Below are 26,662 nucleotides of genomic sequence, written 5' to 3'. Positions count from 1 at the left end.
TGTTGCACCTCCTTTCCCTCTCATCTCCATGCAATGCTACACCTAACAACACTAATCTCTTTATGAAGAAAGACAGCTCACAGAGATAACCTTTGATCTAGGCTTTTTCTTGCACGTCAGGTCACATAAAACAGATGTCTCCGTCAGAGAGTTTGGTGTCCACAAGACCCTGTGCAGTCAGGAATGAGAAGAGGTTTTGGTTCTGGTGGCCTCTTCATCCTTTCTTGAAAGCAAACTCTAGGATTCCCCTCCCAAAAATCTTAGGGAAGATTTTTCTGTCCCTATTCTTTGTCTGCTATTACTAGAGAATAACTATAAACTTAAGGTAAACTGGAATCTTGGTGATAAATTCTATTTTCCAGAGCGTTGCTGGTTTGCTGTGAATACTGGCTCCATTATCAGTATTTGGAAATGTTCTTTTTCCTTATATTTTTTACACATTTTGAAAGTCAATCAGCTAAGCTTCCTCTGTCTTTCAAGAGCAGAGGAAAACCAGGTTGCCAGAATTCGCCTGTAATGATGCTTCCTTCCTTTTGTGCCTAGGAAAAAATGACAGTCTCTAAACAGAAAGAAAATGTGAAAATTGGTGTGGAAAATGAAAAAGTGTTATATATCCAGGACAATGAGCACTTAAAGGAATTTTATTAGGTGGAATGCAATGTATTATGCTACACATGCTGGTTATCATTTACTATAGTCAGGTGAAAAACTCTTATTTTTAGCGTATTTCAGAGCAAATGACATTTTACGGAACTAGATAATCATTAATCTAGCTTATGCTGATGATATCTATAAACCAATGTAAATCAGTCCCGATTGCCCGAGGTGCTGTGCAGAGGAACAGAGGAGTTAAGCAGCAGCAGCTGAGCGAAGGGATGGAGTGTGGCAGAGCGGGGTCACTGCTGGACGTGCTGTGGGGCTGAGGGACGGGCAGTGCCCAGGGCAGGGGAGTTGGGTCAATGGGGAGAAAGGACTTCCCTCTCCTCGACCCTGGTTGAGCTGCTCCAGCTTTGGCCCTGGGCTCGGTTCCCTCAGGACTTTTAATCCCCACAGTGGTGGCATGGTGGAAGGGAGGATGCTGCTGCGCCCAGTCCTGCTGCCTGTGCCTGCCTGAGTCTCCCTTGGTCGCTTGGAACCTCTGGTTGTAGCTTTTCCTCGATGCAGCAGCACAAGTTTTCTCCTTTTCCACTTATTTCCTTGTCATGGTGTTAATGATTGTAGAGCACACATTGTTCTTGGACTTTGGAAAGTTCAGTAACACAGGATGAATAAGAATTACTTTGTAATGACCCAGCAAAGCGATTTGTCACAATAACTGCTTTAACGTAAAGTGCTGCTAATAATTTTCCTCTTTGTGACACAAGTGATGAATAATGAACCTGCTGCTTTCTCTGCTGCCATTATTGGTGGTGGGAGGAGGAGGAAGGTGGTGGTTGTGAGTGGGGAATACTGTGGTGGCTTTGCAAGACTTTGGATTCCCAAATGTTTCTTGAGGAAATGAACAAAAAGAAGGACTTGAGTTTAATATGTGCAAGTCAGTAAAAATTAAGTTGCTACTATAAAAGCATATTCTCCATTAAAGAAGTATGTAGATATGCGTTATGTGATTACAAAAAGAGATATGAAGGGCTTTTATTTCTCACTGTCATCAAGAGACCTAACTGTCCCATTGGCAGGAAGAAATTACAATACAGTTCACTGAAACATATTCAAAACCAGGACTTCACAACACAGATTTCCATTACGGAAAATAGCTACTCTAAAAATAACAGTAGCCTCCCCCACCGCAGCTCAGTAGCTGTGGTGTGGGTCAGGTGTGGGCATGCCAGCTCTACTTTCATCTTCTGGAGATGAGGGGAACATTTTTCCTGGTTTACGGTAACAGCAGACCTTTCTCGTCTGCTGCCATGTTTTGAAGCACAAAGTTATAATGTACTATTTTTATTTGAACTATGATTAGAGTAATAAAATACTTATTGGTTTATTTTTTTGTGACACCTGGATAAGCATTTTTGAACTACTTTGTAGTTTTAGAGGCACGTTTCGTATGAAGAGTTTGAAATTGAGAGTGAGGATTGTATAACCTGTCTGGAAAATGGTTTTAAGCAGGATATGACCAGAAAATTAGATGGACAAGCTTAGGAATATAATACAACAATGATTAATAAATCACATTTTCAGGCATTTTTATGGAAAGTCGTACGATAAATTGGAGAACTGGTTCCTAATACCTATGTTGCGATCCAAGTGCGATCTTGTTGGAGTGCTGTTGCAGGTCTCCTCTGCTACAAGCCCATTAGATTTTGCTATTTTGACTTCCCTGTGGCACTGTGTGAACACAAGGTTATGCTATTGAGATCACTTTACATGATCAAGCCTCCAAATGGAAAAAAATATGGTTGTTCTTATGTGCATGGGTAAACACCCACATTGAAGCTTACAAGCATGGTAATATAATGATCAGGAATATAAATATATCCTTTTCTGTTTCATTATTGTCGCTCTATTTACGATGAGACACAGTGCTTTTTGCTCTTTGGTAACAGCACACTAAAATTTTATATCGCAGCGTTCTCCACCTTCAATATATTCTCTGTGTGTGGGAGTGTTTGCACAAAGGAGATTAGGTAACTATTTAATACAATAATAAAAGCAATACTTTGAAAGCTTTGCAGTGGGCATGACAAAGAGTCAACAGATAATAGTGAAAACAGTACTATGCTTGTTACAATATTAAATCAAGAGTACATGAGCCATCTCTTGATTGCTGGACGTTCCTAACCTCTCGCAACTGAACATGTTTTGTGCAGTGCTGATGTGTGTGGTGGAAAAAAAAAGATGAAGAAAAGAACAAAAGATAAAGAGTCTAATTTCTGCACTGTTTACATAAAAACTTCATGAGCCTAAGGCACAAAGTTTATCTATAGTGGAGCAGTGTGTGGCCCGTAGGTTTTAAACAAGAAAGTAAAAAGCAACTTGTGTCATTCCTTCACAAGTTCAGATGAGTTGAGCCTCCTGGTTCTTTCGATGCCAGCACCAAGTCAGCTCTGCTGTGCAGAGCTTGCTCTCTGCTCAACTGTAACCCAAATCTAACTCAATGGAGGAAAAACTGGTCTTGAGAGCTCATTGCACCATGGTGGCACTGTTAAAAGATCTTTTAGTGAGCGTACATCCACAGCTGGAGCTTGGGTGAAAATGTGTGCCAGGGCTGATTGTATAGCGTTACATTGGACTTGAGGAAAAACACATTTTAGTCTTTTAAAGTGTTTTACTTGCCAGAATAATACCTTAGTGTCATAATATTCACCTCTAGAAGTGATCTGTCATTGCTGCAGAACGTGTGGGCTTTATGCACTTACAAATGGGGAGATGTTTGGATGTTTGTGTTCTGTCTATGCTTATTATCTGTTTATTTGTATCTGTTACAATTCTGAAACACATTCACCCTCTTCAGATTTTGTGCTCGCAGTCTTCTAGAAGGAGCTTCCCACGTATTCCAACTCAGCTGAAAGGGTTTCTTACATCAGAACTTTCTAGTGCAATCCTAGGGATGGAGGGCAAATTGAAGATATTTTCTACTGCTAAATTGATGCTCAGCTCTTTTCATCATCCCTTATAGACATATTTCATATTGTTATCATTATAGCTGCATAGACTTAAATGTAGCCTTCATTTATACAGAATAGTTTTTAATGCTTGTGAGTTCTGGAGCTTTCAGTGGTTGGCTAGCTCAGTGCAGTAGCTCTGAAAGCTGACGATAAATACTTTGCATTTAAACTGAAATGTATACTCCGTGGGGATGAAAATAAGTAAAATCCTGTTTATACGTAAGTGTATTCAAACATAACATGCACCACAACTTGCAGGTTGTGATTTCCACTCCATTATTAGTCTTCTTTCCCACCTTAGAATTCATAAATAACCATTGTAAAATGGGAAAAGGCAGGGACAGAGTGCACGTTGTGTGTCAGTTGTGGTTTCTGTCTGCAAATTTCCATCTTCAAGATGACCATATGTTTATGCTTAAAAAACTCGATGCTTCAGAGTGTGTTATGGGAATATATCATGTTTCATTAGAAAGTTGGGGAGAACAGATTCCATATGCAACATTTAATCAGAGGACTAATAAAGATACTTCATTTCAAAACAAAAAAAGCTGGTAAGGTGAGGAAATTTCTAGTTAAGCAAGCAATCAAAAACTCGCAGTCAACTGTCATGTTGGGGTTACCAAGAAATACAGCTCTGGATGGGCATGGAGCAGGGATGCTGGTGCCTGTGGCACTGAGTTATGTTGGTTGTTTTCTGACCTGTTCTTCATTAGATTTATGTGATGCTTTGTGTCAGACTGAGGACTAATTAGAGTCGGAGCAGGTATTTGCTTTTTGCTGTATCTCTGACATAGGAATGTTCTTTTTTTCACCACAGCATACACAGTGGGGGGATCTCCCTCACAGAAGCTGTTTGTGTTCCTGCTTTCTCTGAGGTCACTTGCAATTTGTCACTGATGTTGGTGGAAGTAAGAGCAGGTGGCTTGCAAGATGCTTATATCCATTGAAAATTGTTGACAGCAGAGGTAGCTCCAGGTACCACAGTGAAGGTGTGTGGGGATTGGCATCACTGTGTTGCTGGATGTCAAGTTAAACCCTGGCTGAAATTAAGCACCATGCAGCCGCTTGCTCACTCACCCCCAGTGAGATGGAGGAGACCGCTTAGTAACAGCTAAAACATCAGTGTATTATCAACATTATTCTCATTCTAAATCCAAAACACAGCATTCTGCCAGCTACTAAGAAGAAAATTAACCCTATCCCAGATGAAATCAGAACACTGGAGCACTAGGGCAGCTGCAATAGAAGGTAGAAACTTTTCTTCCCCCATGGGACATGTTTCCTTAGGTTTGTCTTTTTTTCATTTCACTGGAGAAAAAGGACTGAGTAAAGGCAGGTTTCCTACTGGCAGAGCATGTTGTGAATCTCTGTACATGGCAAATTCTTTGGACACTTTTCTCTGTGTTTTTACATGCCGTACTTCTCTAAAGTTTCTCTGAGATTGTTCTTTCCCTGTAGGGGAAAATGGCAAATATTGATGTCTCTTTATCCAGATTTCTCTGTCATTGTTCCAGCTTGTATGTGGAAGTTCCCACCCAGCTTTCTGTGCTCTGTATGAATAAAAATTGAAAGATTCATACAGAATGATAGAATGGTTTGGGTTGGAAGGGACCTTCAAAGCTCATCTAGTCCAACCCCCCTGCAATGAGCAGGGACATCTTCAACTGGATCGGGTTGTTCAGAGCCCCATCCAGCCTGGCCTTGAATGTCTCCAGGGATGAGGCATCTACCACCTCTCTGGGCAACCTGTGCCAGTATTTTACCACCCTCATTGTAAAAAAATTTCTTCCTCATGTCTAGCCTGAATCTCCCCTCTTTTGGATTAAAACCATTAGCCCTTGTCCTATCACAACAGGCCCTGCTAAAAAGTCTGTCCCCATCTTTCTTATAGGCCCCTTTTAAGTACTGAAAGGCTGCAAGGAACTGAAGGTTCCCTGGAACCTTCTCTTCTCCAGGCTGAACAACCCCAGCTCTCTCAGCCTGTCCTCATTGCAGAGGTGTTCCAGCCCCTGATCATTTCTGTGGCCTCCTCTGGCCCCTCTCCAACAGGTCCATGTCTGTCCTGCACTGGGGACTCCAGAGCTGGATGCAGGACTCCAGGTGGATCTCACCGGAGCGGAGTCACCCACGATACAATTGGCCTTAGGGGCTGCAAGCGCACATTTATAGAATCATATTTTTTATTATATTTTATTTTGTGATGATGTGTCCCCTTCATTGTTTGGAGAGGTTTGGAGGAAAGGTCCATTTTATTTCTTGTTTCATCAGTGGAGACTGCTCAGTTGTAGGCAGTGCAAAATGGTTGTCAGTTCTTAAAAATTCCGTTTTCCTCTTTAATTACTGCTGCCTTTATTCTGAGCGTTTTGCAAAGAGGCATGAAATGGAGTCTGATGCTGTGTCATCCATCTCTGCTGTGGTGGAATGTCCTGTTGTGTACCGAACTGAAGACATACTGGGATGTGTCATCTCAGTGAGGTATATTGTTGCTCAGCCCACATCCAGCAAAGTATTGTTTAGGTTTTGTGTCCGGGAGCAGGTATATATGTGCAGATGGATAAACTTTGTAAAACCTAAGCTTTGCGTGATAGCTATCTAAACTCAGGAAGTTAACAGAGAACACTAGGTCAAGGACTTAATTTATTGGCATGACAATGAAGAGTAGCTTAGTACCACATATGATGTGTGTTCATGCATAAATGAGAAAGGAAGAGGATGCTTCTGCACATCCTTGTTACAGACCTTTTCGTGATGAGTCTCATTGGGTTTGGTCAGTATAGAAGTTGAGTTCCTAATTACCAAAATTCAGAGAACAGAAGGATGTGGATGTTCTTAATGTTGCTTTTTCTCTCTGATGGAACAGTACTTTCTTCAAGTAATCTTTGCCAAGTTATTTGTGATTTTTAATCCTCATCTCAAATGTACTTACAATACAAAAGATTGCACAAGTTTGCATTTTTCATCTGCCAAACCTAATTAGAACTACAGCAAAATGCTCACAGGTAGGTAGTTATTTTGTAAACTGCCATGAGAATGAGAGGGGAAGGGAGTAAAACGGTATGTTAGCTCTTCTCTGGATCTTCTGCTGTGTGGGTTTGAGCAGTTAAAAAAAAAAAAAAGGCAATGAGTTTTTTTTTCTCCAGACTCACGCCTCTCTTAGGAAAATACCTCTCATATAAAGAGGAAACAGAGGATGACAGGGGACATAGGTGCAGTGACTCAGTATCCAGAATTGTTTTTCTGTGGCTAGAAAAGTGAGAAGAGAGTCCCAGATGAGAAGGGTAACTTGTGACTGTTAGGAAGAGGGATTTAGGAGAATCATTTGAAAGGAAGAATTGCTGCCTCCATGGCAGGAAACGGCTGGAGCATCCACTGGGACCTGGGCAGGGGAAGGTCAGAGCGCAGGCCGCCTTCGGGGAGGCCCAGAGGAGGCGGCTGCTCCGTGTGGACAGGCGGGGATTATACAGGAAGTAGTAATAGAGATTTGATCCTGGTTTGGAAATGACAGGGCTCACTTCAGGCACTGAGTAGAGATATCATAGAGCAAAGTAAGCCTTCATGTCTCGTTGGTTGCCTCTTGTTTTGGTTTTGCTCAAAGACAAATACAGGCTATAGGTGGGTAACCATCCATGTGCATGTGAGTCAGGTAAAACTCTGCCAATCAGGTATTGCCAGCAGGTCCTTCAAACAAGCAATTTGTAGCAGAGCACCGGTTAGCTAAAACAGGCTGAGAACAAGAGTGTGATTTAGATGCCCTGACTTGCTCTTCAAACACAACTTATTCTGAACCCACCTTTGCGTTTTGGTTTGTACTTCTCAAGCTTTGAAGAGATCTCCACATCTGAAAAACATGTGATTATGCTTTCTCCTTGAGAGAGTCATACAACAAAATCTTTGTTTCCCTTCAAGTCCTGATTCTTTATGTATGAGGCAACTTATTTACTATATGTCTTTCGATTTGAAACTGATAATGGTGCATACTGTGAAAAGTGGTACAACATCTTCCTTTTGCTCAGGGAGCTCCCTGCTGGTTTTGTGGCACTTTAGATGTCTCCTGGCACGTAAGTTGTCTTGCTCCTCTTGCCGGGTTCATGGTTTGGTGTTCCCTGGGACTGCGGTCTCTTCTTTCATCTCAGAAGCAGAGACTGTGAGGAAACTCCTTCCATCTGAGACTTTTCTTCTTGTGTTAGAGTCGCTTTTACAACTAGGTGAGATGTTTTTCTTCGGCATGACAACTCTTCTGACAAATAGTTAGTTAGTGGGATGCTCTCCTTTTGATGTTCAAGTTGCTATGCACGGAGAAGTTGCTCAAGTGAGAACTTAGCTTACCCTCCAAGTCCAAATGCCTTTATCTGCAGTTGTTGTCTTTCAACCTGTGATTCAGCGCCCTGGGTCGGTCAGAACCAGATACTGGATTTCGTAGAGCCACACTTTTTTTTCTTTTTTTTGTGTACTTTATTGACAGACATGAGGGCTCTCCAGCTTCTTCTTTCTATGATCTCTTTAGCTGTGTGGGGCTCTTCAAGTTGTTTCATGTTTCAGTTGGAAGTGCATCTCTGTGATGTGCAACACTTGAGTAATGCATTCAGGCTCCAGTAGAAGCAACATCTATTATCAATGGGCAGAGCCACTGGACTGACAGCACCTACGGGCTTAAGCACTTTCTTGAAACAAGCACGTAGCGCCCTGCTTGTTTGGGGGCTCCTGTAGGTAATAAATTGCATGTTGCCCCTTCAGAGAAATACATGCTTGCAATACCCGGAAGATATGGCAACCATGCAGTTATTCAAGCCCAGACTGTAGGATTTGCTCTGTAGGTAAGCAGAAATACTTCTGTTTTATTTGGGTAAGAGACCTGTTTCACCTAATTAGGAAGTCCTTTGGCAATGATGAAGCAATATGAGCACACAGGAACACAAAAAGCCCATCTTCACTGTACACAGATAAAGGGAAATGAGCAAATAAAATATGAGATCCCGGAGTAGAAAGGATTATAAGCTGGCAAGTGATAGAGCTCTTATTGCTAGGTTGATATCCCTAGTTGATATAAACATGAAGCCCTGTGCAGTCTGCGGTAGTTAAAAGATACGCATCTAAATAATATTTAAATAGATTCTTGCATTTTTAAGACCCACTGGAGTGTAATTGTATTCAACTTAATTAAATGAACTGAAACCCCCTGATAACTGAGCATTACTGCTCCTAAATAAAACATTCTCCAACGAGACTTCATGATGCTTAGTTAAAGCAATAAAAAACCTGAGCTCAGTGCCATGACGTCTTGCATGAGCAGCTCTATATTTAGTTTATCCCTGTGCTACCTGCAGTGGTTGAGAATGTGTGCTAACAGGGCTGTACCTCTGCTGGAGTCAAAAGCTGAGGCTTCACTGAAGTGCTTCAAGATAGAGTCAGTCTTTCTGGTTTTACTTTGTTTACATGAGTGTGGGCTGTCTATTTAAGCTAGTTTATTAATGCCAACAAAGACTGGGGACCTCCTGTGCCATGCTGGCGACAGGCACCCGTTCATCACAGAAGTGAGGGTTTGTTTGGGGCAGGCGGGATGGGCGGCATCAGTGAGGGGGGGGCCTGGGCCCAGGTTGCTTATGGGAGCTACAGGAAACCATTTCTGCTGCTGCTAAGCATGGGGAAGCATGGATCGCTGCCGTGCCCAGTTTATGGTTGTTTCCTTTCCTGGTGAAAGATGGCCGGCCTGTCAGGAAGCCGTAGGAGTGAAGGCGAGGTTAGTCCCTGGGTACACAGAAGTGTTGGGTGTATCCTCCAGGCTGCAAGCTGCTGAATTTCTAGCAGGAAGAAAAACAGAAGAATAGCAGAATTTGAGAAAGCAGTTTAAACGTTAATGTTCTGGCTTTCCGCAGCTGACAGCTAGGCTTGCAGCTGTAAATCAAGGGCTGCATCTGTGGGGCACACAGTAGCCTGTGCTGCTGGGCACAGCAACTGGCATAACTGATTTCCATGTCTATTCCCAAAACAAAGGAGAGACCCTATCGTGCCTTGGTGTGCAGAACAGTATTTTCTCATGCTTTGTAAAACTGGATTTTGAGGTGAAGGCAGATACTCCAAGATTCCCTTTCCCCCTTTCCAAAACTTTCACATGGGTAGCAGGAGAGCGCCTGTCTCTTGGAAGTAAGCCTCTGAAATGGCACATGGAGGAATAAGTAATTGTGCTTACTGTCACACCCAACTTCACAGTAGCATGGTAGCATTTCTAAACGTTGGGATGCTCATCGCTGAGCTGGGTGCTGCATGACTGAAGGCGCAGTGCTGCCCCATGGGTCTCGGTGTTCAAGTGCAGGTGAGGTGACAGGCTCATCCAGCCAGAAGAAACCTGAGGCGACAGCATCCCTGCGGGCTTCTGTGGGCTCTGGCTTCCTTGCAGAGCAGGAGAGGGCCGTGCTTTCACCTCCCTTATCCGGTAATTGTAGCTAAGGGGGGGAGGAATGTCCAAGTGTGAGACTCGGTTGCTGAGGTGGTGAGAAATTATGGAAGGCAGAGAGGGCTCTCCTCCTTCATCAGTGCATCCTCAAAGCCAGTATGGCTGGGTTTCAGTGGGGCAGGGGGAAGCTGTTGTCCTTGAGGAGGGCCAGGCAGGAGACCTGTTCAGTATCTCAGCCCTGGCTCTCAGAATGAGTGGTGGGGAAAAACTCCAGACCCAGAGAAGCAGAAACAAAATTACAAGGATCGCACAACAATACACTGAAGGGGCAAGGGAAAGGAACAGGGGAAAAGAGAAAGAAGGATGAGAAGTTTCTTTGAGTGAACTTCCCTTTTTCTGGGCAAGGTATGTCCTGCTTGTGCCAAGTGGTCCTCATGGAAAGCATAGTAAATTTTAAGATAAAGGTGATTGTGCTTACTACCATGATGCTTGGAAAAATCCATGAGTAGAGAGGAACAAAGGTCACAGTAGATACATGCCATTGCCACCAGGGTTTTTGTATGGCACCTAGCACAAAGCAGAATAAAAACCTGTTTCTCCCCCAGATAAATTACAGATCATAAGAGCTTCTTAGTGTCAGGGGAAAAAATAAAAATTTCATAGGCCAATATAAATTTAGTGTATTTTATTTGGAGAAACTATTTAGGGACCAAAGTAGTTAAATAATTTTTTTAGTAAACAAGCAATTGTTTTGCTTTGGATGGTGTGGTGACCATGATTTATATGCCCCTTATGCATATACCTGTTAGAAACCGGTATATATTGTGTCTCAGGCAAGAGTTAACTTGCACAGTAAATATGTAGAGTGCTATAGAGATTTTACTGCCATGTATTGGTGCAATAGAGATTTACAAATCCAAAGTTTAGCAACTTTCCTTACCATTTTATGATCTTGGTAAGATACTTTGTTTAGAGGATAAAAGGATTAGGTTAGAATAAAATCCCAAATAGGAGCAGAATATTAGTGTACTGGTAGATGGTATTAGTATTTTGGATATTGTTCATGTATGGAGGTTGACTTAAAGACAAATAGAGCTGCAAAACCAGTAGAAAAATGATTGCCCATTCCTAAAATAAAATCACCCTTTGAATACTTCTCAGCATACTCCTAAGAGTATGTTATGTAGAAACCCTTATATTACAGTACTTTCTGATATTTTCCCCTCAGTTGAAAATGAAACCAGAATTCCGTATAGTGTAATCATTGTTAAATAGGATTTCAGTGTCTCTTGGTTCATTGACTTAGATAAGTGCATTTTATTGTTTTATTGTTTTTCACTAGTACATCCATCTATGAGGGAATGCCCCTTAGTGATTACTGGTATAAAGTAGAAATCAGTTTTGACTATGCTTTTTGTACTAAAAACATGGACATAAACATAACCAAAGTTTGCTTTCTCTGAATCTACTATGCAACTTTAGCACCTTGGGATATACTGTAAACCACACTTGCTCAGCTTACACAGGTTGTCTTGAGATATTTTTGTCTTTTCAGTTTGTTTTGTCTTTAAATATCCTTTTTTTTTTCTTTACATGTTTTCTGTTTGGTTTTTTTTTTCAGGCTACTGTTTTAATGAGTTGCTTACACCTCAGTTATGTAGACCCAAACCATCACTGAAGACTTGTTTTTGTCATATTGTGATACTACTATATATAAAGAAAATTATTATACATTTTAATGAGACCGCCTTCACTATTGCAGTTGATATGTCCAATTAACTGAGATAAAGATTTATCTCATAATCTACTTAACATATTTGGCTTTTGCATATCTATTTCATTAGACTTTAACTCAAACACGAAGCCAACCCATAACATACGCTAAACTTCCTGATTCTGAAACAAGAAATTCATCTTTATCTCCTTAATAGTGCTTTAATCACATACATGTTCATTTCTCAGTCCTTGCTGTTCTTGTTTGCCGTTCTTTCTGCTCTAAGTGTCAGGATAGAAGCCCACTGCAGCTGCTGTGCCTGAAGAGACACATTTTTACTCAATTTGAGAAAAAGTCTCAGCAAACACAGTGTGCCAAAGGAGAAGGCAGCCAGAGCAAGGAAAACAAAACTGATGAGAGGAAATGTCAGGTGCAGCTATTACATGGCTTAAGGAGTTGTTAACTTATTCTGCTTTACAAGCTGGCAATGAGAACCTGTGCCAGACTCCTGGCCAGCCTGGTGGGAAGTGGTGGCCTGGCAGGTATCAGAGCAGACAGGACTTCTGGGTTACATTTTGATGAGCTTAGTGCAGATCACCCTGGGGAAAGGAGGATAGAAGATAATGTATTGTTATTAGGGAAACTGGACATTAAGGGTGCTTTGAACTAACGTTTCATGAATAAAATTTGCATGTAATCTTGTCTGTCAATATAATGAGCATGTGAAAGAGCTGGTTCTACTTGTGATAAATACCTACTTTTTAACAATGTTGGAATGTACATTTGCATAGATAAAACTTTTTGGTTAGCATGCAGATAGATATATATACACATACACACACACATACATACAGACACACACACTTGTTTTTATTTTTTATATAGAGGACTTCCTTGGTTGCGTGCCAGAGAGAGGAATCCCAGTAGTGTACTTTCAAATTGATTTTAATTTACAAAGGGAAAAACATAAATCACATTCAGAATACTTGTCGTGAGGTGCTTTGTTAGACTTTTTTGACAAGGACTTCAGGGCTTTACAGTAAAAATGAGAGGAAAAAGATGATGGTGCTGATGGTGAAGGGAATGCTTTATTTGCAAAATTTTGAAAAAGAGTTTGTTGTGATGTAAAGACAGGGCAAGGTTTCATATATATTAGGAAAAGCTTACATAGCTGTGTGGTTTAATATAAAGTTTCTGGGTCTAGAACGAGTGTGCTGTGAACTCAGTGGACTGTCACAGTTGTTTTAGATAACTGCTGCAAAAGCTTTTATATCAAACTACCATTGTGCATTCTGCTTATTGTACAGAATCTAGAACTGTTTTAACCATGCTGCAGTGAACTTGACACAGTTTTATTAGATCTATTTTTGTACCTCTGCCTGTAAAGCCACATAGTTTAATGACTCAACCCTCAGATGCCATTAAAATTAATGAAAAGTCTTCTATTGAATCGGTCTGATCTGTATGTTCTCTTTGTTGTCTCGGTGACCAGCTATAGAGAGGTCAAGGGAACCATAACAACCCTTCAGAATCTTCTAAAATAGCTGTTCTGAATATAAAAATGTCATGACTCTTACACTGAGTATTTTATGCTTTCCCCTGAATATCAAGGCAAGTGCTGGGCTGCCTGGCCCTGCACTTCTGTCTCATTCACATTTCTGACCCTGCTGACTGTCAAGACAGACTTTGAACCTGCCATTTCATGGATGGTGGAATTGTTACTTCTGCTGAATGGAAGATTGTCCTTTCCAAGTCCTGGGAAAAGAAGAGACCATTTCTCTAGCAGCTTGTTTGGTTTATTTTTAGTGGTAACCATTTTGCAGTGAATCCAGAAGGCAAAACCTCAGCCTTTTTCCTGGCAGAAGGACATCACTAGCAAGAGGCAGGTAAGAGGGTCAGAAGTGTGTAACAGATACAAGTATTGTGAAGCTCTACAGGTTTTCCTACAGATGCCTGCCCTCATCCTGAGAATCTGCATTACTGTAGCAAATTGAGACACAAGCACTAGCCAGATAGGTGCACATAGGTTTAACTCTTCTGCTTTGAAAAGGTTTGGATCCGATTTAAAATCTGCCTCCATGGAAAGAACTATGGAAGAATGTGAAACACAGTGCCTCTCTGGTTAATCACGTGAAGCCTGAAATAATGTATTCATATATTTTGCAGTGCAAGGAGGTATCCTGCTAGTCTGAGGTTGCCTAGGGAAGGATGCACATGTTTCTTGAGCTTCTATGAGCCTACGTTAAGAAAAATATCTAAAAAGGACAACTATCTTATTCAAAGTTGTCCCATGAAAATCTGAGCATCCCTTGCTTTCTAAGTAAGCTAGTTCTGCTTAACTTTAAACATCTCATAGGATGTGTGCTATGTAGATAAAGTCTTGTTGTATTTTCGGATGTTTCACAAAAATGCACCGAATTGGAAATCACTAAATCTCTGCAACCAGGAACTGCCCATGAATGAAACTTTTACCCCTTGAAAGGGTGGAGCATGGAGTTTCAAATGATTGCTGCTGGATGCCTCATTAAACCATTTGTAAATTTTTGTGTAATTGTAACCTGTTGCCATCCTGAAATATACTGCTTTGAAACCAGGTGTGTCTTTTTGAAACACCCCATATTAGGCACAACCATGTTTCCTTTCAGCAGATGTTCTCATTTCACGGCTTTTTTTGGTCCCTCTTCTCTCTTTCCCCTCCCCAGACAAGCCTGTTTGCTCTGGCCCACGTTCTGGCTTTCATTTATGTACTTCTTACAGCTATCCAAACCAAAGGTATTATTGAAATGCAGGGTCGTGTTCCACAAATTTTTGGTAGGCGTCCCTGTTAAGATCCAATTGCCAGAAATAAGCTGCTAATGTTTACAGTGACTCTCCACACAGTAGTCCAGTGTTTCAGGCACGGAAATGGATTTTTCTCTTCTTGGGCTGTGAAGGTCAAAAACATGCCTTTGCCAAGACGTGATTGCAAAGCGTTGTGAAAGACCATCTTTCCTTCGTTTGTGTCCTTTCCACATACATTTATACTTTAATACGAAAAAAATCTGATTTTTTTTTTTTTTTTTTTTTTTTCCCTTCACGGTTTCTGACCTGTTCCTAACCTCCCAGTTTATGCATGTGCTGTGGCCATAGCTGGGGTGGTTTGCAAGTTAGGAACTTGTATAGCTGCATTGTGTGCTGTAATCTGCATTGTCACGTGCAGATGGAGACCCATCTGTCTCACTGACCAAATGGCCTTGTAGCATGCACATCTTTTTTACATTTTTGAGATTCGTGCAGCTACATGAATTTCACCCAGTGTCTTGGAGAGTGAACACATATCTGATAATCAAGACCTCTTTCCTGATATTTGTAACATCTGCTGGAGCAGGAGAAGCATATGCTGGAATATGCAGCTTTGTAATACATTTTTCAGAATCTGAGTACGAACTCAAATAATTGCTTTTTTGGTAGCTTTTTTAAAAAACTCTAATTTTGCATGGAAATTTATGCAGAAAAGATGTATACTGTGCCAGCGCCTGTATTTAGGTTCATATTCAGGTTCATGAAATGTATACGTTACTTAGCAAAGTCCTTTATTCTTCGTTAGCTAATAGTGTTATTTTATTACTATTATTAAAATATTAATGCATTTTTACTTAATTTTATTACCAGCAGAGCTCTCTGGCAAAGCATTTTTCTCCTTTACACTTTCAGATGTCTAGTACAAAGGATCCTGCCAATACGTGAAACTAACTGATGTGCAGTGACCGCTAAATTCTAACTTGATAATAAGTGTCAAATTATTCCAACTTTTCTTTGTAGTCACTCCATTAACAGAAATCCCAATGGATTCCTTTGGTATTCACATGCATATCAGAACTAATTCTCTGGGAATTCCAGGACAATTCATCACTTACTCTATGTTTTATGACACCAAAAGATGTTTCATGCATACGTTATAAGATGGAAATTTAGGAACGCATGCAACAACTGAAAATAGAAATCTGAGAACTTCTGTTTTCATTAGAATATTTTATTAAATCTTCATTTTAGATTTAACCTTTTAAAACTAGTAGGTTGTTTACTTTCTTGGCTATGAGGTTATTTTATGGAAAAGTCTCAAGCAGTGGTGGAGTCTTAGGAGAAACATACTGTGACTTTTTACGAGTAAATTCAAGCATTTCAGGAATGGTATTTCTGCTCAATATTTGTGTTGCTTACGAATTTTTTCCACCAGAGAAGATCTGTGGGATTATATAGCTGGAACATTGCGGTTTGTATGGCAAATAAACGCAACTGGTGCAAAGCAGTCTTCATGGTAAGGCTTTACTTAGTTGTTAAATTTGTAACAAAATGAGAAGTAGTTTATTATGAGGTCTTGGTTTTAAAAATATTACTGACCTTAAGCAGTTAAGAGCACATAAGTGGCTACTGAATTATAGATATATCAGTAAGAATACATTTGAAAACTGTGTCTTTTTTAATTAGCCTAACATAAGCTGTTTCAAATATAGGACTCCGTCTATGTCAAAATGGGACATGGGGTGCATAACTGAAGGCTTACGATAAATTGCATTGGCTTATTATTTTTGGTATCAAATAGCTGTATGTCTTTTCCTACCTGTGAAAATAAAATGGCAGTCTACATTTGTTTAGACCCTGTTGTATTAGTATTGGAATGTAGAACTATTAATAAGGAAAAAGGAATTAACAAACTGATGGGTTTAGACTTGTATTTCTGTTATGTTAAAAATCCTCTAGGTTTTGGGTTGCATACGAAAGCACGGAGGTAAGAGGAACTTATGACAATTAACATTGGCTCTTATTCTTTATGTATCAGAGTGAAATCTCTTTAAAATGTTATTAGTTACAAATGCTTTATTGTTCTATTTATTAATAATGTTAGAGATTTTTTTAAAAAATTCCTTTGACTCTCTGTGCTTTGTAAGCATATAAATGACTTCTCAGGCTGGAGCTAAAGTTTTACATGTGAATATTTTACAAACACTCGATTTCAAAACAAGATAGAAATACGAAGTACACTGGTGGTAATTTTCTGTGAGACAGTTTAGAACTGTTTGAAGAGTTGGAGGGGTTCAAGTGAATTAATAGACAAAATGCCATAGTTCAAAATTCATCTTCTGATATCAAAAGTAGGTCCTCTCGGCCATTATCAGTGCAGTAGGAAAATGAAGCATCTTCTCTTTTTTTAGTTTTGCTGTGTTTTTATAGTGCTTGAAGAATAAAGGAGGATGATAGAGATAACTATATGTAGGGATAAAATGTGAGGATAACGTATCAAAAGATTGTCTATTACATTATTTCCTTATATGTAACATGATCGGATGTTGCGGGATGTCAAATACTTGCTGTCTTTGGCTTGGGTTGATTTGTGTATCTGTGATTTTTTTTTTTTATTTTTTTTTTTTAAAAGAAACAACAAACAAACAAAAACCAAAACCAACCAAACAAAAAACCAATGCTTTCTGGATACTCGTACACATAAACTTATAAAAGAAGCTCTTTGCCCCAGAGGTGAATGATTCAGTTGGCAACTTACACTACAACTTCTTGACAAACTGAGATGTAAATGCAAATGTTTGTATTTTTGTTCTCATTTTTCGACGCTAGAGACTTTAAACCCCAAAGCTGTCTGCATCTAGTTGGGAGTTTGGGTGCTGCTTTTGTGAAGTGGCTAACTGGTAAGGCGAGCTGCCCTCCATCTGGTAACCCAGCAAAACCCTATGGCAGGGTTGCAATGAGTATCTGTTTCAGTTATCAGTTCCCATCTCTAGGATCTTGTGGGTTTTTTCTGTTCCTTCATGGCTTTTTGGACATTAACCTTGCTTTCGCACAGGACTGGCCTTCCCTAGAGGGCTGGTACAAGCTCTATTTGGAGCATATCCCCTAATTTGAGTCCCGAGTATTGAGAACAATCTCTTCTGTCAGTCAGTCAGGCTGGTGCCTGCAGCTCAGCGTCTCTGGACCTTGGGGCACCAGCGGGTTGAGTGGCTTGTGAAAAGGCCTTTCTTTGCAGCTGTGTGCTCGCTGGCGGTGGGGCCACCCGACTTCTGTGGGCTTTAACTGAGGTGCTGCAATCCAGCTAATTTTGCTCTAGGGACAGTCACAAGCCTTCAGCCTTCTGGAGAACACCTTTAAGAACAGCACGGTGAACTGCACGCTAAGGTAAATGAAAAATGAGTGTTTGTTCAGCTTGGTTTGATCCATTGTGCAGTGCCAACACGATCCCATGAGTGGTCTGTGACCACAAACATGAGGAGCGCAGGTGTGAGAAGGTGTGTGGTGGAGTGCTGGAGTGGGCTGCTGCCCTCAATTCTTCTCCACCCGGCTCTTGGCTAAGCTGAAGTTCACCTGATGTCCTTGGATTTGAAGTTTCAGAGACTCAGTTTCAGAGTCATGACTTTGCCTTTACAAGTTACACCTGTTTCCAAGCAGGTTTACTACATGTTACTACAGTTTACTGAACTGAGAGGAGATGGACTGATAAAGTAAATAGGCAGATTTCATATTCTTCTAATCACATGGTGGTTTCCCATCTTGTTCTTCTAACATTACTCTTTCCAGCTCCTATAATCTTAACTGGCAAAGTTTATAAAGGAATAAACAGACTCTGGCAGGGGAAGATATTCCAAAATGGTAATTTTTTGTAATCCTGACAAAAGGATGTGTATTATGATGGAGTGTCTGGGATTCAGATGTCACATTGTCTCTTTGGAAGTCATACAGGTTTTCTTATTGCCTGCAACAGTGAGCAAATGAAGTTAAGTTTTAGGGTTGCTTTTTCTGTTTGCTGTTTGTTTTCCCCTCCCCAGCACTGCTGCCCAAGTTATCCTTACTGAGTATGCAAACCCCGTGAAAGTGGCTCATTGCGCACATGGGATCAGCAAGCGCGTCCTCAGCCACCACAAGAGCTTCCAGTTGCGCCAGCAGATGTGCGGAGCTTGTGGCACAGGCAGAGAGTTAAAAGTTTCTTCCCCAGCTTGTTGGGAAGTGTTGGATGGTGAGGAGGTGGCTGGAGGAGGACGTGTGCTCCCTGCCCGCTGAGCGGGTTGCACTGCTGCTCCGGTAGAAAGGCTGGGTAGCACTGTCATGCTCTCAAAGACACTGTTGTTTTGTCCTTGTAAACTACACACTTGCTTAGTGGTGTGGAAAGTTGTTTGTCCAAAGTTCTGAAGTTCCCAAATGTGTATTTGCACTAAGGAATCTGATCTTTTAACGTTTGAAAACATCTTCTGTTTGAGATCTTTGGCAGGTTGAGACGTAGGAAATACAGTAAAAAATATATAGGTATGTATAGAGGAGGGTGTGTGCATTAATATATATTTACTTAGTGTAGTTATTTTGCTTCTGCTGCTTCAACAAGTGACATGCAAGTTGGTTTCCACCTATACTGTATACAGTAGTTTTAAGTAACTGCAAGCTGTTCTGTATTTTTTTGGAACATGAGCTCTACAAAACTTTCTGGGGAATTTGAGGTAACTGGTGTTCATGTGGTATTGCACTTTTATGAAGTAGAGCGTGTGTTTCACAGAGTCTGAGGTTTAACAGGCTTTCACTTTGATTTAAACTGGAATGTCTTTTTCAATTCTCTGGAAGTGAAACTTCTTTAGCATAGTCAAGAACCCCAAGAGCAGGACCACATATTTCCAAACGGCAACAGTTTCAGTAAGGTGTGGTTTCTGATAAAAAGATTTCCTCCTAGTTAATATGCTAAAAGTCTGCATTGCAACTTATGTATATTATTAGCATAATTATTTTTAAATGATTCCTTGATTGCTTATATTTTCTTAATATTCAAGGCATAATTTTATATTTATGTGTTGCATCTATTAACAGCAACAATGAAATAATGCTGCAGTACCTTCTTGTTCTTCTGTCAGAATATGCACAAAGTATAGACTGTTACCTTTCAAAGAATGTATGCAATAACATGTATGCTCTTTCATAAATTAGACAAATAGAGAAACAAAATTATTTTGTCTCGTCATTCAGACCTATTTTAAGTGTATGAATATTGTACCAAAAAATTGTTAATTCACCCTGCCCACTCCATCGCCCAGCCCTCCCTGGCATACTTATCTGAAGTGTAGAAGGATTTCTCATGCCACTTAAAATCCAGCCTATTTTTTGTTTTGGTTTGGTGTTTTGTCGTGGTGGTGTGTGTTGGTTGGTTTTGTTTTTCTTTTTTTCTCTTTATTTGTCCATCATTTTAAAAGTATGAATTTTGACTGTAATGAACAGATTATTAGATTTCCTGGCTATAGCCATTTTGTTAACAGGGTAGCAATCCTACCTAGCGAAGTAGACATTTGAGACTGAACAAACCATGTTTCTGTCTCCAGTATATCTTGAAAGACCAACTGGCAGAGTGTCTTGGTGGGTGGCATAAACTTGCCTGTTAAAGTCATTTGGCTGGAATTGTTTGCAGTCTGTCTGATTGTGCTTATAAGCAAGAAATTTAATATTTTAAATTGCTGTTAGTCATTGTCAAGGAAAGCAGGGCTACTCCCAGTAAATAAGGTCAGTGAAATGTATGTAATGGCTGGTTATTGGATGAGTGGGCAGCTGCTTGGAAGAACCAGATGAAACATGAATACATGTGGGTGGAAGGGAATTGAGGCAGATAATGCCTGGGGATGGGTTGTTCCTCTGCTCTGTGTTGCTGTTCCTGCCTTCTTTCTCTGTGTAGGAGTTAGCAAGGACCCACCAGTTTCTAAAGAGCTGCTGTGGTACTTGCAGTTTCCAACTGTTCCTGCATGCACAGGGATAGGGGTTAGGAGAATGACCCAACAGCTGTCTGCTGGGTGTGTTACAGGGAGGAGGTCTCCCTCAGAGCTGTGGTCTTACTTTTAAATTATAATTTTAAAACTGATTAACCTCTCAATTTTTTTTTTCCTTTGTCTTCATCATAGGATGGGTCACTGGGAAATATTGATGACCTGGCACAGCAGTATGCAGACTACTATAACACCTGCTTCACAGACGTGTGTGAGAGAATGGAAGAGCTGCGCAAACGGAGAGTTTCCCAAGACCTTGATATGGTATGTAGAGAAGTTATGACTTTATTAACAAATGATTGCCATTCATGCCCCAGATGAAGAATGAATATTTCAGTTTGAAGAGTTCTACCAAGGGAAATAACTATATGTGATAGTGTTCACACGCACAAATATTTCAACCAACTCAATTAAACACTTGGAAATTAGCAGAATTCGTTTTTTCTAGGTATTTGTTATGATTCATTAAGCCTTGGAGACTGCATTTCTTAGTTAATTAGAGTACTTTTTCCTTGCACACATTTGCTTTCAAACCTCAACTCTTGGATGCAAGATAGTGTGTGATGAAAGCATCATTTCCTTGCTCCAAGATGTTTCCAGTGTGAGCACAACAAACCTGTGTGCTGTTTTTCACTTGCACTGTACGAACGGTTTAAGTACTGCTTCTCAGAACTCTAAGGTGCAAATACTGGTTTCAGGCTCCCAAATGTAAGTAATCTTCAATTTTGTGAAGGCTTTTCCATTACTATGCAGTACAGAACCTGTATCAAGGGACATTGAGTCGCTGAGTCCATCAGGCTGGAAAGGACCTCAAAGAGTCTCTAATCTAACCTTCAGCTCACAGCAATGTCAACACTGAATTCAAACCAGGTTGCTCAGCACTTCAGCTGATTCAATTTGAAGTTCTCCAAGGATGGAGGCTTTTCAACCTGTTGTACTGCTTCACTGTCTTCATAGTGAATTTTTTTCCTGGTAATCTATAAGATACTCCTCCTGGCAATTTGTACTTCTCTCCTTCTCATGTCATGCACCACTGTGAAGAACCAGGCTCCATTTTTTTTTATAACCTCCCCATATGTACTAGCAGGCTGCCAGTGGGTCTCCTTGAAGTTGTCTTTTCTCCAAGCTGTATCTCCCAGCTCTTCTTGCAAGGCAAGGGCTCAAGTCCTTGAGCACCTTGGTGGCCCTCAGCTTGACTTATTCAAGTTTATCAATGCCTGCTTAGCATGCAGGACTGGAGAGCCAGAGGTGGTGGTCCAAGCACGGCCTGACAGGTGCCAGGGAAAAGGGAAGGATCGCTTCTCTCCGCCTTCTGGCTACAGTGCTGTTGATACAGTGTGGGATGCTGCTGGTGGCTTTCGCTAAGCCCACAGTCCCCCAGACCTTTCCTGCAGAGCAGGCTGGCCCAGCCAGTCAGTCCCTAGCCTGTGCTGGTGCATGGGCTTGCTTCTTCTCAGGGGCAGGACTTTGCATTTGTCCATGTTGAGTTTCATGAGGTTCCTGCCAGGCCACTCTGAATGGCAGTCCTGCTCTCAAGCATGTTGACTGCAGCCTGTGGTGGGCATCATCTGTTACCATGATGGGATGCCCTCTGTTTCCTCCTCGGGTATCTAACAGGATAGGCTCCTGCTCTACTTTGCTAACTGTTCTTCAAGTGCACACATTAACCACTGCTCTTAAAGCCCAACTATCCAGTTTTGCACCCTTTCAGCTATGTTCACTCCCTGAGGAGTCCCACTTTAGCTGAACCTAATCTATATGCAAGTCATCGCCATACCTCATTTTCGCTGGGTTTAAGATGGAGCTTTTAGGAGGCCTATCACAAAAACTTCATGTGTTTTCACTTGTTGAACAATTTCCTTACTGTCCTGTAACAGCAGTAAATGTTTGTTACTACTTAAGGTATGTATGTTTGTGCGTATTACTGAGCTTTTTCCTTTATAAACTTCTTTGTTAGTTTTCATAACATTTGTAAAGATCACCTGTGACAGAATAAAAAAGCTTTTAGGTCTGCTTTGTTGGGTCTTCAGTGTTGTTTGTGTTCCCAACGGTATCATATGTTTTTACATACAGGTATTTCCTTCAAGTCTTGTCTTGCAGCAAACAGGTTACTGAAGGAATTATTTCTCTGTCAGTTATGGTTTTGCTGTGGTGGTAATTTCTGTATAACACATACAGAAACTTATAACCAAAGTATGGTTAATACTTCTGCTGTGGCACCGCACTGTGGCAGAGCCAGTATGGGATCTGATCACCGTTCTGCAGTTCCTCTGCAAGATCAAATCCTTTAAGACAAATTGAGGAGCTGGAGTTGTGTGATTTTTGTCTTCTATCTTTGTTTCCGCAGATTGTTGCACTGACTAGCAGTGGAGAGTGGTTGGCGTTCTTTCTCTGGCAGCTCTACCTATAACGTGGATTACTTGAGGCTACTTTCTTTCCTTCTTGGGGTTCCAGTTTAGCACCTGGGAGGCTTCCAGAGCTAGTATGGACTACATACTTCAGTTACACAATGAATGGCTGCAGGATCAAGGCAGAAGAGAGTTGTCTCCTCCGCCCCACTGAAGTTTGTTAGTTCCTTCTCTATTTTTTAAATTAAAAAAAAAAAATGCAGATCTATTGCTGCCAAGAAGTTCCAAGTGTTAAACAAAAGGTTATTGCAGGAAATCCCTTTGTAGACAGACCCTTGAGGCTTCTGTGCAAAGAAGCTGACGGCACAGAATGATGGTTCTTGTGAAAAATCCCCACGCTCTGCATACCTCGTATTCTGGGTAGCTGTTGGCAGCAGCGAAACCCTTTTTCCTGGTGCTCTTGGAAGGCAGCTCCTGTGCTGGGTAATGAAGCATGCCTTATGGCAGGAGAGGACTCCCTTCCATTTAGACAGATGGGTCTAATTTGGCTCCGTTCACTTCCGAAGCTGCAGAAGCCAGGCTGGGGAAAGCCATGTGAGCTTAACTAACTCGCATCAAAGGTGCAGAGCTTCATGCTGGTTTAGATAGATGTGAGCTAACCCAGGACACACCAATGAGTGATTCACTAGCTCATTCTGCTCAAGAGAAGCTATAGTCAGAGAGAAAGTGGCTGTGTCAAAAGGCATCCTGGAGATTCCTCTTCAGCGGCTTGCATATTGAGTTCGTTCACTCTAGTAGTCCAGTGATGACTTCTTGAACTGTCAGGTGAGAGAGAAGATATTGCAATTGAAAATAAAATTAGTGCTCAATTTTTCCTATGTCCATCACCACTGTAATACAGTTTCTGAACATCAGGTAGCCATTTTGCTGATAATGCATGAGACTATAGATATTGCTCATTGCAGGAGGTTTGGACTAGATGACCTTTAAAGGTCCCTTCCAACACAAACTATTCTATGATTCTATGATATTAGCTTGCTTCCACAACAGCATCCAAACAGTGCTGACTGCAGCTGAAAGTTGTTCTCATCAATAAGTAGGCAGGCTTGACTTAGGTACACAGGGAGCGGGAAACAGCTATGTTGACTAGAATGTGGTTTTGGTGTGATTGTGTAGTATGCCAGTTAATAATCTTATGTGGAAACAGCAGCTGTTTTAAACAGCAGAGCTGCTGAGGTGACTACAAAAGTACTAATATGAAAGACAGAATAGAAGAATGACTTGTTTGTTGTGGTGTTTTTCCTCTCTGTGCAGCTTGAGGAAAGATAGTACATTTACAGAGGGTTTGGAACAGTGAATGGGGAACAATGCTGGGGGAAATGCCAGCTTCCTAGCATACCCCAGATGTGCTATGATAGCAAAATATATGCACCAGATACATATGCAGCCCCCAAATTATTATGCACCAAAATTATTGGGTGGTTAGTCTAGCCTGGTTTTGCTCTGCCGTACGTTGCTGTCCTAGCATGGGTGAGGAGGGTCAGCAGTGGGGTCCTGCCAGAGCGGGAGGTGGGCAGTACTCCTGCTCTTCCTCTCTGCACCCCCTGATGGTCTTCTCCTTCTTTTTAGCAACATGCTAGGACAGAGCAGAGCTGATACACATGTAGTGTTAGTGCAAACTTCCAGGGTTTTGCTGGAGTTAAGGGGGTGCCATAGGATAAACCCAACCCCAGCACTGAGATCAGGTCTGAATGAGGAAAAAGGGGGCAGGGGGGAGAGTCTCTGACAGCTATCTTAAAGCTACTGGTCCCATGTGCAAAAAATTTCATGAAGCAGAAGGTATTGGGATATATCTTTAGTTTTTTATAATCATGAAAGTTTAGGCAGCCAGCAGCTGTGAAATAGCAGGGAGACTGCAGTTTAATTTTTGGATGGCAGTTGTGATGTCTTCCTCTGAAATGCAGTATGAATGGTAAATAATACGTAACAGAAACATGAAAGGCCAAAATTAGGTGTGGATCTGCTTCTACTGAATGCTGTGAACAAAGAGAAAGTGTGGGTCACCCCAGGGGTTGAAGCGTGCTCCAAAAGTTGAGCAGAGAGGCTGCGTCAGGAGGAGCCGTGTGCTAACAAAGAAATGCCTGAGCTGGCAGAGCTTTGCCAGGAACACGTATTTAACACCGGCTCGCCCAGATTGCCCTTTGTTGCGTGGCCACTGGAAGGACAGAAATATGAACTGTTTATTGCTGCTTCAGTACACTTTGAAAGCATTTTAAGCTGTTTGGGAGCAAGTGTTGATATCTTGATTGTATATTGTACTTTCTAATCTGCTCAACAGCCTTTCCTACCAGATCACGGCCTTTTCAGTCTGAATACCTTGCTCTGGAGTTGAATTTTTCTAAAAAAATCACTTGGTAAAATTGTTTGGGAGAACAGCATATCTTGTAACAAAACAGTAGCTCCAGATGGAGCTGAACACAGAGTATTTTTCCAAATGGTAGTGCCGTCAAGGATTGTTAGTTGTCTTTAACCACGATAACTGCTTTTTGCATTTGGAATTTTGCCTCTGTTTTTGTAATGGAGAATGTGCTTGGGTTTGGACATTAATGTTTGTGAACAGCATGGGAGTTGCCCACATTTCCTAACATTTGGCCTATTCCTGTGCACCATGTGGTGTTTTTGGCTGAGGAAAAACTGCAGTCGGCTTAGATATCGTGAGTTTTCAGGCCCATAATGGATCTATCACTGGTAATATTCAGCTGGACATCTGCTAAAATGCAGTTACAGCCAGAAAAGTGACTCTGTGAGGATGGCACCTTGTTACTGCTCATAGCTGCTTCCTTTGTGTCTTTGGGATCATATCTGCTTGGCTCACTGACAAAACCAAGTTCGCCTTGCCTGTCAGCAGGGCAGGATGACATTGATATAGCTGTGAAAGAGCAAACTGCATTCTGTTGTCTCATCCATCACTGACGGTGGCCGGCTAACTGCTACTGCCAAGGTCTGTATTGTAGCTGATGATCTCGAAGTCAAAGAACAGCTTGAGGTTTTTTGATGGTTTCTGACAGCTATGGTTGTGGCACTGAGAAGTTGCACGAATCTTTTGACTTGTAAATTACATAAATTTAAAATGGATGCCACTGGAAAGCTAAAAGGCACACAAGGATACCAGTTGTGTTGTTGGGGGTTTTTTTGTGGTTGGTTTTTTTCCTCCATTCAATTCATTTTTTTATGTAAAAAGGGAAGTGTTCAGAATCTGTCTATATACATGGTGGTAAAGTACAGCACATGTTTTTGACAAATCAACTTGCCTAATACAGTGTTTTTACAGTACATGGGTGTACAGATCTGTACATATACGAAGTTGGAAAATATAAATGAACGCAAAACCAACATGAGTTTCTTGCCTTACTGCACTGGATGTGCTTAGTCCTCATAGATCTTGGCTGTGTGTGGTTTTGAAAGGTACTCAGCAACCAGTTGTTTGATAACAAATGGAGTTTACCATCTAGATAATATCATCTTGTATAAATGGTACATGTCCAGCAAGGCAGAGTGGAAGAAAACCAGCAAAAGTAGAATAATTCGTAATTACAGTGATAGACTAATTAGGCCTTAACATTTTTAAAGGTGTATTTGGCTGACACTGTATTATGGGTTGGCAATATCATAAGACTACTTGCAAAACCAGCCAACCTTCACTGAAGGAGACTGAAATCTCTGTGGGAGTTCACCTCTGAAGCCGGAGTTCTAATGCTGAATGTCTTTGTGGAGTCTGCCTGTGCCTGCACTAAAGCTGACTAGCCAAGTCCACTATTCTTTGC

At 41.1% G+C, this 26,662-nt stretch overlaps 1 protein-coding gene across 3 annotated transcripts in view; it reads left to right on the top strand.

Annotated features, from left to right (window-relative positions):
* SASH1 (SAM and SH3 domain containing 1) overlaps nucleotides 1–26,662 on the top strand; it is a 215,238-nt gene that overhangs the window by 97,336 nt on the left and 91,240 nt on the right. For all 3 annotated transcript variants that reach the window (XM_065630373.1, XM_065630372.1, XM_065630371.1), the window contains exon 2: nucleotides 20,626–20,754. In XM_065630373.1, coding sequence (XP_065486445.1) covers nucleotides 20,710–20,754 — 45 coding nt within the window. In that variant the 5' untranslated portion in view covers nucleotides 20,626–20,709. The remainder of the gene's footprint in view (nucleotides 1–20,625; nucleotides 20,755–26,662) is intronic.

The sequence above is a fragment of the Caloenas nicobarica genome, chromosome 3 (assembly GCF_036013445.1).
Source record: "Caloenas nicobarica isolate bCalNic1 chromosome 3, bCalNic1.hap1, whole genome shotgun sequence".
Lineage (NCBI taxonomy): Eukaryota > Metazoa > Chordata > Aves > Columbiformes > Columbidae > Caloenas > Caloenas nicobarica.
The sequence above is the reverse complement of the archived record's forward strand: the minus strand, read 5'-3'. Positions and strand labels throughout refer to the sequence as shown.